Source organism: Aspergillus stella-maris (genome assembly GCF_047715825.1).
Source record: "Aspergillus stella-maris strain CBS 113639 unplaced genomic scaffold BDV14scaffold_47, whole genome shotgun sequence".
In the NCBI taxonomy this organism is placed as follows: domain Eukaryota; kingdom Fungi; phylum Ascomycota; class Eurotiomycetes; order Eurotiales; family Aspergillaceae; genus Aspergillus; species Aspergillus stella-maris.
Window position 1 is genome coordinate 170227 of NW_027396841.1, and position 12420 is coordinate 182646.

At 50.6% G+C, this 12420-nt stretch overlaps 2 protein-coding genes across 2 annotated transcripts; one reads left to right on the forward strand and one right to left on the reverse strand.

Annotated features, from left to right (window-relative positions):
- Positions 1 to 970: 970 nt before the first annotated feature.
- On the reverse strand, positions 971 to 2837 carry BDV14DRAFT_97867 (C2H2-type zinc finger protein). Its single transcript, XM_073777956.1, has 4 exons — positions 2025 to 2837; positions 1871 to 1978; positions 1304 to 1823; positions 971 to 1254 (listed from the first exon to the last, which is right to left on the reverse strand). The coding sequence occupies exons 1-4, from the start codon at positions 2174 to 2176 to the stop codon at positions 1165 to 1167; spliced, it is 870 nt and encodes a 289-aa protein (XP_073625802.1). The 5' UTR covers positions 2177 to 2837; the 3' UTR covers positions 971 to 1164.
- Positions 2838 to 9171: 6334 nt separating this feature from the next.
- Positions 9172 to 10372, forward strand: BDV14DRAFT_97914 (uncharacterized protein). The gene is made up of 2 exons (XM_073777957.1): positions 9172 to 9794; positions 9865 to 10372. Exons 1-2 carry the CDS (start codon positions 9540 to 9542, stop codon positions 10210 to 10212), a joined length of 603 nt encoding a protein of 200 aa, XP_073625803.1. The 5' UTR covers positions 9172 to 9539; the 3' UTR covers positions 10213 to 10372.
- Positions 10373 to 12420: the final 2048 nt, after the last annotated feature.

The window sequence follows — 12420 nt, forward strand, 5'->3', positions numbered from 1 at the left end:
CCTAGCCCTCTCACCCTCACTCTCACTCATCTGCAATATCTGTCTAGATCCTGACCTGACTAACGTACATCACATCGAATCTAAATGCAAGGGGCACACCTCAAAGCAAACCCCCCGGGTCCTCCCCTGTGGATATTGGAAAATTCTGACCGGAAAAGTGGAAATGGACTATAAGCACCGCACGGACAGGGCGACGAACACAGTCAGAGTCCGCGCGTCGAGTTCTATTCTATTGCAGTAAGGAGATTATGATCATGGTCCTAGGGGATTTAACTTGAGGCTGAGAAGAGAAGAAATGATTTGAGGTGAGAAAGTCAGGGGTATATTTCGGTAGACTGGGTCCAAAGACGTATAATCGAGGTCAAGATCAAAATCAATCAATAACTCATGAGTGGCAACTAAAGCAGCACAGTAGTATAGATGTACATCGAAAGCAAGAGAACTTGAACTTGAACTTGTGAAGTTGACTTAGAAAAGGAAATAAACTCATAAACGCCGTATCCCATCCATGATATCGTTTCCGAACCGCTCTATGATTCGAATGTGCGCCGTAATAAACAAATGAGAACATAACTGAACATAACCCATAAATAACAAAAGAAAAGAGAAGAGAAGAGAAACAAAAGAAAATAAAAATAGAAATAGAAAGAGAAAATAAGAAGGTTCATGATTACAATTCGTTTCTGGGTTTGTTGGTTTGTTGGTTTGATTGTGCAGCTGCCCCTCGATAAATGTGATTGATGCCGTGAGATCAGACCGAAACAGGGCACTTGCATTGCATCCCGGGCACTCGCATGGTGTTCGCGTATATTTTCTTTTTTTTTTTCTCAAGCCGCGTGGTGGTCTGAGTGTGACTGCAGAGGCTCGATCGAAGTTCGGTGGTGTTTCTGTTTCAGCTGGTCCGTGGGGTAAGACAAGGCTGCATATTTGTGCGACGGAAGATGTGCTGAGATTGGTGCTTCACGTCTTTTAATAGATTTGTCCGGTCGCGAGGATGCAGGTTTGCGAAGATCGGGGTTCACTGCAGCTTGACTCGACTCGACTGGACTCGACTTCGGGGGGCAGGCCGTTCTGGGGTATGTTTCCGTGGTGGGTTTCCTTATTGTGATGGACGTGCAGAAGACAATTTCATTCAAGGCTGATCGCGGTTGAGTTGAAAATCAATCACAGAGAGTATGAAACTGGAGGAAGGAGGTTTTCGTTGTAGTTTATTTGATGAGGCATGGACCATGATTGTGATTGGTAGTGCAGAGCCTAGGTTCGTTAGTTTGAAGATTTGGAATGAAAAGTAGGGGCTGCTTACGGGGTGGATGAGGCTGTCGGGGATAGACATGGATACCATGCTTGCAGGGGCCACAGTCTCAGCCCGATCCCAGCCTTCAAGTGTCGCGTTCATCGGGCCCGGCGAAGCACTCAGTTCAGAGTCGATGATTGGGTCTGGGTACGAGTCGATAAGAGCTGGTGATGTGGATGAGACGGAGCCAGAGTATGAAGGAACAGAGTAGGTGGTGCCATCTGATGAGGGAGAAGAGCAGGCCTCTGGTGTGTAGAATCGGGTGTCCTCGACGGATTCTTGAATACGAGGAGCGGGGATAATGTGCGTTTGGTGCTCAGAAGGCATCTCCATGGTGCTCCAGATTAACCCGTCAATTGCGAGGTCGGGGTGGATGGCTGGCTTGCAGATGGGCTGGGGCTGGGGCATGGCCATGTATTGTGCTGGAATAGGAGAAGCCATGGCGTATCTGGGGATGTAGTCGACGGAAGATCTGGCGGATGGGTGGCGTTCCCAACGAGCCGAAGAGTCCATCTGAGCTTCGAGTTCACTGGAGTCGTTAGTATAGGCTCAATGATTGAATAGCGTTGTACATACTGTCGCTCCATGTGGCGAGCGAGGAGGTCAGGACGGTGGAATGACTTCTTGCAGCCAGTTTGGGTGCATCGGTAGAGAGCTTCAGGGTTGTGGTTCAACTCATGGCGTCTGCAGCTGTTAGTATAGAACATTGAAAGCAAAGATTGATGCATACCTCTTGTGTTCAGCACGAGTGAAGACCTTTTGACACCCAGGGAACTCGCAAGCATGGACGCGCTTGCCCTTCTTTGCTTTGCTGATGCGGTGGGTGGTGGGGGTATAGGTGATTGGGAGAGGAATCTCCGAGGAAGCAGTGGTGCGAGGCATGGTGAAAGAAGTCCAACAGAGTTGAGGTGAGAAGCTTAAGACAAGCAGGTAGGTGGAAGTGAGAAGGAACAAAGAGTTGTTGAACGTTGGGAGTGGAGTGATCTGGAAGGATCAAAGGATTGGCGATTGGGTCCAAGATATAGTTTTCAGAGTGGCTGAAGTTGACAAACGGCCAGGAACAACAAGACCAGAAAAGCAAGCTGCTGCAGGCCCAAGTGACGTGTGGAGCCTGGATGAGATGAGGAGGGGTGAGGGCCAGGGATGTCAAGGTGGGCTGTGTGAAGCAGGAAGCAGGACTAGTCGTGATGACTGATGATCAGATAGCACAAGGTGAGGTCAGACTGCTGGAGCCAGGAATGGGTCGAAAAAGAAAAGATGATTCTGAAACGTAGGGTTGGTGTAAGATGTAGTTGTAGTGGTTGTGTGCTTGTGGATGTAGTGGTTGTAGTGGTTGTAGTGTGGTTGGTTGTAGGTATACCAGTACTGTGGTGGGTAGAGCGTTGACAAGAGGATGTATCTTGATTTCCGAAGGATTAAAGGATGCGACAGACGAGCATTTATGATATAAAATAAGATTGAAGAAAGCGTTTAGGAGGACCAGACAGCCGGACTATCAGCGTGAAGAGTGATCGTCAGAGGCAGGGCTACAGCCACCAAGCACTACGGGACGTCGGGACAATCCAGGTAAATTTACAAAAATAAATGGAGACACGACGAGATTAGGGAAGCTTCATACGATGTGCAGCAGAGCCAGCCAATCCGTTGCTTCGGCCGGTGCGGCTGAGGCGCAATCAAAGACGGGGAAGAGGCAGAGAGCAGGCGTTGTATGGAGCATTATTTTTAATTAGCGTTCTGGACAGGGGTCTTTTTTGGATTTCTGGCAGCAAAAAGTGTTGGATTCTGGGGCCCGCTAATTTGTTGCTGAGTTTCTCGTGGAAGTGGTCCTAGCAGTGTTAGTTTGTCTCCAGGTCCCAGAGTCCTGCGCTGGGTCTCACCGTAAGGACTAACCCTGTTGGGCGTCCCAATCCAACGGTACATACTTTGCTGTAGAATATTCTCAATTCCAGTATCCTATCTGTGAATGTAATTCATTCTGTAATTGTAATATTCTCAGAGTGAATACAGACAACGAACACACGAGTCTCTGCTGACTGCAGTTTCCCACCCCTCCTCAAACTGCAAAAACCCTGGTTGCCCAAGCGCTGGAACTGTTGGTTCTTCTCGTCCTCTCATTGGCCCATTCACCTCGCGAGTCGTAAAATTCTAGGGGACAGACTACAGCGCACTAGGCCCAATCAGACGGTGGGCCAGGTGGACTCGCCAAATTGACGCCTGCTCTTGACGCCGGGGAGAAGGCGCGCGACCTTAAGGTTGTCTGTCTGCTAACACTGCCTTCAGGCTATGAGGCCTAATAATAACCACGCCTAAGGCTGCATGCACTGCACTGCTCTGCTAACATGATGGTTATTTTTATCGTATACACTAACTTTCAGACACAAGATCAACAATAACTGTAGAAAAGTAATTTCTACAGGATAATGATGTGAACATGATGTGAAGAGACTGATCATGATCGAGCGGGTCAGCCTCGTCTTGGCAGGCAGACTTGAGATCTCGATCCTCAACTGCAAACTGTCAACCACGCTCTCCATGATCCTTAGTTGCGACAGTGCAACACGAAGGAGGACTTAGCATTGGCAACAGAGATAAGCACTCTACATCCTTTAGTTCCTGCATGTAGAATAATTGTACAGTAGCATTGACTACTCAATAGTACAAAAGAGACGAACTACTGGTACTCGTATGAACTAAACCGAGTCCGTCGCAGGTGAACTCTGTTAAATGGGCCAAACTGTCGGGAGCCGCCCGAAGTTGTTCCAAGTGACAGCAGCAGCCCTGTGGAGTGACTAAGCGGACTAACCTCAGGCTCCCACGGTAGCTTATACGAGCACGCTGCAAGGCTCACTCGACTCGAGTCGACTCTCCCAAAGGATTCAGCTCCCTGCTCGATCTCATCAGTGTTTCATCTTCTCTTCCCCCTGCACGCACATCATTCCATCATTCTTCCATCCGCATTCCAAACCTCTACTATCATCATCTCACCCCCCTTGTTTCCCCTTCCCTTCCCTGCCTCATGACACACAGCAGCAAAAAAGCAACTAACCAACGACCCGTCCGTGTCTCGCTCTAAGCGACCGCCCGACGCACCATCGACCAAACCTTCCCTACCTGGTCTGAATCAAGATACTCCCCTCCAGTCAACCCCTTTCTGGGGAAACTTTTCCGGAAGCTAATTGCGTTTATCCACCGTTGGGTCGATCCATACCATCCCGGTTCCTCCGCTCACCACGTCTCCAAGTGCCCTGTGCCCACCCGTCCCAGGCTCCCAGGCTCCAGTTCCAGACTCCAGACTCGAGCCATTTCAGACTCATCAACACCCGTCGGCCGGTCTTTTCCGAATTCCGTCCTTGTCCATCATACTGAAAACTTAATCTTCCTTTGAAAATCATGCCTGTTTCATCAATCGCCACTATAGTCGCTGCCATTAACTGGTATACCGTATACGCCTATACGCAAGGCCCTTAGCTTTGCACCATAGATTACGAAATAATGCCTTGTTTACTGCGTCATTAATTGTCGCAATAAGTCTTCGGAACATGACCGCTCGACATTCGAGGCTCCCAGTCCCAGTTCCAGCTCCCCTCGCTGATCGACCTGACCCATGGTCCCAGTAAGCCATGTTTTAATTTGAGCAAGGTCAAGGCGCCCACGATGGCAGCCTGCAGTCCGCGTGGTAAACTGGTTCAGGCTCCATCACGTGGCAGACGGACTCCGCAGGGGTTATGTTTACAGGTAACCAATCAGGTTCTAGCCTGTACCCAACTCCGGAGACTGGGATCTCATGTCTCGTCGCAAACAGGGTTTATCCTTCTTAATCTTTTGCCTCCTCGCTTCTGACGTGATGGAAAATGCTCCAATGCTGGGAAGAAACCACGCTACGGAGTGTTTGCAGCCTGCCAAGGCGTCCCCTAGTTCACGAATCGTGAAATCCAAGGTTGAAGTCGCCTTGGAGCTCATTAGCTAGCACCAAATTAAAACTCTCAGCTATCCGCAATTGAGGACTGAATCGATAATCACCCGTCTCATGAGACTCGTGGCGAGTTTGGCGAGTCATCATCACCCTTTTTCATCAGCCCGCTAGACGTTAAAGAGCCACCATGCGGAGCAATAAGTACCCTTCTTATGATCATCCCCATCACAACGTGGCCGTGTGACACCCTTCATATCTCTCACGCGTCCAGCCAGCTGTCTGCCATAAGAAATGAGACTGGGGCATCGGCGTCAGCTTCTTACTGGTCGTCAGGGTAGTGATACTGCATGGCTCCCAAGAATCCTCGCGACCTAGTCATGCATGTACTAGCTGTTCCTGGTCTAATGCATATCCAACAGTCGGCCATATTCACAATTGGCTCGTTCATCCGCAAGTCAGAGATCATCCCTTCCGTCCCTCGACCGGAACGGTGCTTTGTCGGGATTTGCCTTCCATCGTTCGTCCCCAGGCCTCAGGGTTGCAGAAATAGGTCCTGCAGGAGTTATTCTTATCTTGTCGCTAAGGCGTCCTGCGCTAAACACATCGGATCGCCCATTCTCGCTACTCTACTCGTACTGCCATCTGGCAACCCTGGTTCATGGAATATGATCCCTGTCTCCTTGTGAAGCACCACGTTCCAGCGTAACCGTCAGCCTTGGCTGACGATCCGCGATTTGACAGCAATCTCCAGATGATGCCAGCGTTCGGATTCGCTCCACCGTCCACGGGCTCCAGAACTATGGAACATTATTGAAAACCCGGGTATTCTCTAGCTTCTAGGCCGACGAACGGCAGCGGCAGACTAATATCGCTCTACACCAAGGGGATTGACCCGTAGTCTGACAGTCTGACACAAGGGGGTGGCTGCTGCCAACGGCTGTTGCGGGACAGATCCAGAACAATGTGATGGGGGTATGGAGCGGTTTCTCAGCACAAGCAGGCAACCCGATTTGACAGCGGCAATATTACGTTGGCCGATCAGTGGGAGAAGGATTCATATCGCCCACGTTGCTATCTACGACAGAGTTATGGAGTCATCTGAAGTATGAACGGAGTCAGACCAAGGAACATCAAATCACCGCTCCTAGGTTCGCTACAGAGCATGACAAATCTTGCTCTTCCACTGATCAAAGCTCCCATGGCCACGTTGCGACAATAATAGATAGCATATCCGTCTTATCACAGCATGGCAGTCATGCAAGGGTCGTGCAACCTGAAACACGCCTGGGCTCACAGGAGATCCAAGTCGTGCTGCGCCCTGCAGTCAAGCTTCCCAGACGAAACCCGAATCTGCCTTGCCTCAGACTGTCCCCAGCTTCAAGGCTGTGCCGCGATGCACAGCTTATGTCAGGCCCCTCGCGTGTTTCACATCTCGTTCGACAGAGTGGTTTGATTATACGCATCCTTCAGGGTCATGTTCACATCTCATCGCTTGAGCTTCGCTCTGATTGGTGGGTAGGAACAATATGTCGGCCAATCAGGTCACTACTCTGTACCATTTGCTCTGAGGTACTTTACAATTGCAGAGGAGTTCAGCCTGCTCAGGGGTCAGGAGAGTCTTTCGAACAGCCTCCGAGCCCCCGACGGGTACCTGGGGGTTTTTCCAGAGTAACTGTGATTGTCCGTACCTGAACCCAGCTTGTGCGTCTGAGCGTCATGAAAGCTTGGAGAATCTGCGGCAGCATCCACCAGAGCTGGGTCAACTAGCGGGTCCCGATTTGGCTAGCTTTGTCGAGGCCAGCAGAACCGGCTTTCAGTTGCGCTCGGAATCCGCTAAGCACGAATTAAATTAGTTCAGTCCACTGCGATCCACACAAGCACCTGACCACAGTGGCACAGACGAATTGAATCGGCCGTGTTCATCTCCAAGGACTCCTCTCAAGCTTGGACCAGTGAGCCGATGGCCCAATAGTCCGGGCTTCATCATCTCGACCGTGTCTCAAGAGTCAAGACCGCTAGCCGGAGGCCGGAACAGCGACGCCGGAAATATAACCAAGCAACAAAAGTCGGAAACGCATTGTCGGTCAGAGATCGACAGAATCGGTGGTGAATCTACCACGAGCTAAGTGGAACCCGTAAAAGCTGGTCAAAGAAGGTTAGCTTGAACGCTCCTCTTGTCGGCCAGTTCGCGCCAGTGTCCCAAAATCCGCCTGCGCCAGCTCCTGCAGAAACCTCGACAAATGACGATGCCTTCCAGCCGAAGAAAGGGACCCCCCTGTCCCCATTGCTATAGCTTCTCGCTTCGTCCTTCTCAGATCGTTCAACGGTCATTAATTAGGCGACCTTGACGCCTTTGACGGTTGACATTCATGAAGAAGATCATCAGCTCATAAGTCTCGCATCCAGCAATCTCAGCCGAGTCATGTCGAGCCGTTGGATCCCACCCGCAGGCTGAGAGGCGAGAACCCACTTTGACGGGGCGCAGCCGCAAAGTATACTTTTGATTTGATTTTCACGCCTGCAGTTTACACTTTCTGACTTTCCTTGAACCGTAAGTCTTTTCGAGGTCCAGGTCAAGAAATGCGGAGACCTTGGTTCTCAACGTGCTGCGCGCAAAATCGGAGAAAACGTGACGATCTTATCAAGACCACCCTTTTACCCAGCAAATCAGTGGCCTCGCCGTTATGCGATCATCTCGTATCCTTTAACTCCTCTGTCGGTCTATCCTGGAGAGCCTGCTGGCCGCATAACCGACGGGATCTTCCTCACCCTTTGAATTACTGAAGCTTAAGGGGCATACTGCCACTCTCCCGTACGCCTCGCCTCGGGAAGGCTTGCCCCGCCCCTGAAGCCGTAGCTACTACTACCTTGTGCTCAGGACTCAGGTACGGGGTATCTCAATGTCACGCTGCAGGCTGCGAGCATAATCGTCTCAATTCCCGGTCGATTCGCGCCTGATTCAGATAGACCATACGATCCTAGCAGGCAAATTATGTGGCAATGTTTTATCAGTCTCAGTCTGCAAGATTCACTGTGATCGTCGCTTGCATGGGTGTGAAGTGTGGACAAGGCGCATGCAGGTTCTCGTCATTGTTGCTTCGAAACAATCGAAATGCAAAGCAATCAATCAAGTTACCAGGCGATCGGGACTTGGCCATCCATAGTCCAGCGGTAGCAACCGCTGACGGATGTGTCGAAGGATTTTCACCCCGGTCAGATTACAGAGCGCCGGGCTATGCACGCTGTCTGCTCGGGAAGCTGTGGTCCCGCTAGTCACAGTGATCCGCCTGTCTATGGATGAGTAAGGAGTGGTAAGCATATTAATCCAACACGTGTGTTTTACCAATCGTTCAGCACCATCTGCAGCTGCAGTTTGGCATGTTGGTGCTTTCTTCGCCGTCTACTGGGTGTTAACATCGAACCAGCTTATCCAGAAATGGTGGGTACTTCGTATTTGCTCATTACTACTCAGCGAATATGCACGAGGTCCTTTGCCACCAAGAATTAACCGGCTTCTCGTCAGGCGTACCCCCCACGAAATGGCGCTGGACTATCATTCCCCGTTCCTAGTTTACTTCGCTAGCTCGCGTTGGAACCACCATCCCTCTGGGACCGGTGGCGATTCTCGCCGCCTAGACCGCAATAGTAGCTCCAAGCTTACCCCAAAGTAACATCCGTCCAATCCTTCGCCAATATAGCGGACATTTGCTCGAAGTCTCAGATTATGTTACAGGAACCCTTTCTTAGGGAAATCGTGGACAACGCCCAATAAGACGCAAGCAATCACCAACAGAATTCTACGCAATCCAACACTCGTATCTGCAGTGACGTATATTCAGTGCTTCTGCAGCTTCGACGCCCATCACCATCAGCTTACTCCGTACTTCAAGTATCTCTCCACCCGTGGCAAGGGCGAGTGGTACCCCCTCTCGGCCTATGAAGATGTGAGGCCCAGCACATGGCGCTCGATGGATCATCCTTTATCGGCAGCAAGCGCATCTACCGAGCTTACGGAGATAATTACTGCCTCTGAGGATTGTCAATCATGGCAATCATTGCAGCCTTGACCCCCTCACGGGTAGAACCGATGAAGTCAGCGGCTTGCTGGAGCCTGGGAGATCAGCACTATCCAGCTCATCCTCATGGATGGAATAATCGGAAATGGCATTGTCTTCGAGAGTCCTGAGTCGTGACACCCCATCGGGTTCGACTTCGCTCCGATCAGATCACCGTTGACATATCTCCCCTGTGGATAACGGACGGAGTACGGACCACGAGTACCGGGTAAGAGAGGGGAGGGGGGTGGTTGGGATTTCCATCCATGGGACGCCGATGATGGGTACACCACTGCACCAACCCACTTACTTGCTTGGCTTGGCGGCTGCCGGTAATCTGGCTACTGGCTACTGGCTGCACCGTGCGAGGGCCAGAGCCAGGGGTCATTCCTGCTGTCTGTGGGAGTGGGCGCGGGTGCACCTGCTTTGCTCCCGTCCAGGGTCCAGGCATCCCCCATCCCCCCGTCTGATTACCCTGCAGTACGGTTACCTGTCTGTCTACGCAGCTGTAGCTGCAGCTGCAGCTTTTCCTGTACTACGAGACCCTCTTGACCATTCTACTCGGATTTGTATAGAGACTAGACTGCTAATGAGACATTTAGAATAGACACGTCGATCCCGAATACCCTGATACCCAGCTCACGGCCCCATCTACCGATGCATCTTGTTTCAGAGCTTCCTGCTACACCCATGGCACCCATCCGGCAAACACCTTTCGACTGCGCGAACATGCTGAGATGCAACGAATAGACATGGCTATGCCGGTTGCTACCGTACTTAAATCCCAGCAAGCACTTGACCGTCGTGGGCCCAGGAGGACAGTGACCGTCACAGTTTATGTGTCGAGAGGGTGCAACTTGTGCTTGAGGCTACGAGAGCCATCATCTACTTTCTATACCTCATCTGTTTTTTCTGAGCCCCGGATTGAGCATGCTCGTGCCTGCGTCTAGTTCAGAGACGTGGAAAGTGCGCTTTGAAGACGCGTCGTTTGGCTGCCGGGGCATAGTTCCCAGTTTCGTGGTACGCTTATCCTTCATGTGTTTAAGTCAAGCCTGTCTATTGGGAATAACAGAGGGTAACATTATACCACACTGCTGCGATAGGTCTTGCTAAAGATCTAATTCCCTGCATTGCCTGTCCTTACGCGACACCACCACGACAACGATACGGTACCGTGCCACCGTAACAAGACGTTGCGAAATTATGGTGCTGTACATCCAACCCCTGTTCACTCTTTTGGCATAATTTGCGGCACAAACTTCAAGTTAGATGGGTCTCACCGCCGTTCAAAAGAGCTCGGCTCGATATACTGTGGTCACTCGTCGTGATGCGACATTCGGCGACTCAACCATCGGCGACTCGCTGTATTCGGCGACCCAGGGGCAGTTCAGCCCACTGGAGATGAGACAACGAGGCGTATTCTGGGATCATCCCTAGGATGCAAGACACCGGGTCATGCTCGATGGACAGGTTTTTGCACACTAGGTAGGTTGATATCAATGATGTCCCTGGTGCCTGCCTCAACCATGATACGCCCAGAGCACCGAGAACAGTCCTGAGAGACAGGTCTGGCAGCTGAGGTGCGACAGAGCATAGGTTTAGGACCCTAAGTACATGTAACTACCCGTGGGTCTCTGGGTTCGTAGCTCGTGGCTTGTTATCTTTGTTTGTGTTGTCTTTGTTCGGGTGTTGGTGGGTATTGGATAACGCGGCATCAAACTTTAATCAAGCATCGACTTCTATAAATAACCCCAACAAGAGCAACACGACTCCTCTCCTAATCAAACAGTTACTCATCTGGACGGGAATCTGCTACAAAACAACTAAAATCCAGTTTCGCTATCCTTCGTCGGTATGTTGGACGCCTGGAAGAGTGCATCGTTGCGTCCAAAGCAAGGCATATACACATTCGTGACTCTCATGGGCGATTACGATTAGACAAATTACTCACTTTCTTTCTTTCTTCCAGAAGCCCATTCGAACTAAATCCGTGGATATAGAAGTGTAGATCTACTATCTCAACAAATTCAAATAATTTAGCGAAGTAGTTGAGCTGGTACGTCCGGATTGCAGTCCGTTGCTCATTGGCACCGTCGAAATATATATCTCGCCTACAACGACGCAGTTGGTTACATATGCATGACCCAACGCACACCCATGAGAACACGCAAACCTCACATCCGTGACATGGGTCACTATTCACAATCGGAAAACCTATAATCATATACAAATGAACCCAAAATAGGGGTATGTGTGCCCGCACAAACCAGAGCAGGAGCAACCTCAACCTCAACCTCAACCTCCTAACCTCCTTGCTGAGAAACGAGGATAGGTGTGCAGTGTGAGCTTCACCACGAAGAAAGCTGATACCAGGTCGGTCCCGGTTCTAATTCAATGAGGAGAAGCAGCCAGGTAGAGGGTAGCACGTAGATGGAAGACATTTTGCGCGTTGCTGTTTGCTGCGGTGTAGCGACGCCGTTGGTATTGGGATTGGTATCAGTATCAGTATCTGGTTGGTATTGGTTGTTGTTGCTTCCTATATGAGATTGATCCTTGTCTTTGCCTTTGTCTTTGCCTTTGTCTTTGCCTTTGTCTTTGTCTTTGTCTTTGTCTTTGTCTTTGTCTTCGCGTTCGAGTTCGTGTTTATTTTCGTCTTGGTCTTCGTCTTTGATAGACAGCGGAGCGGCATCGACATCCGGCACCTATGTAGCTTCTCTATCAACATATTGCCTTCTTGCTGCCCTACACTCATCGAGCCCAGCGCAAATAGTCAAGTTACCGAGTCCTGGGTAGATGATTTAGGGCGGTGATAGGGGTTAGGGAAATGGGAGGAAACCCTAGACCTTATATAAGTCCACCCTCGCGGTGAAAGCGGCTTGGCGCTGAGATGAGCTATTATACTCACCAGTTGAATCGATCATGCTGGAGGAAAGATACAAAGTGCTGGCGTCTCAGTCAGTCTGTCGGACTGGACTGTTGGGGACTCTTGTCGGCCGCCGGCGCGAGAAGGGGGGAAGAGGATAGCATCGTGCGAGGGGTGTACTTGAAGAAGGTAGCAAGGTGATGGATGAAAGATAAATAGCCAGGTACTGAGGGATAGGTGGTTTCTGATGTACCCCGTTTATGAACGGATCTACTTCATCTACGACGACGGACCC

Coding starts and splice junctions, on each gene's coding strand:
- BDV14DRAFT_97914 (XM_073777957.1), top strand. CDS start 9,540: ATGATGGGTACACCACTGCACCAACCCACTTACTTGCTTGGCTTGGCG. Junction 9,795..9,864: donor CTGCAGCTGCAGCTTTTCCT/GTACTACGAGAC, acceptor TGAGACATTTAG/AATAGACACGTCGATCCCGA.
- BDV14DRAFT_97867 (XM_073777956.1), bottom strand. CDS start 2,176: ATGCCTCGCACCACTGCTTCCTCGGAGATTCCTCTCCCAATCACCTAT. Junction 1,979..2,024: donor ACTCGTGCTGAACACAAGAG/GTATGCATCAAT, acceptor TAACAGCTGCAG/ACGCCATGAGTTGAACCACA. Junction 1,824..1,870: donor GCTCGCCACATGGAGCGACA/GTATGTACAACG, acceptor TAACGACTCCAG/TGAACTCGAAGCTCAGATGG.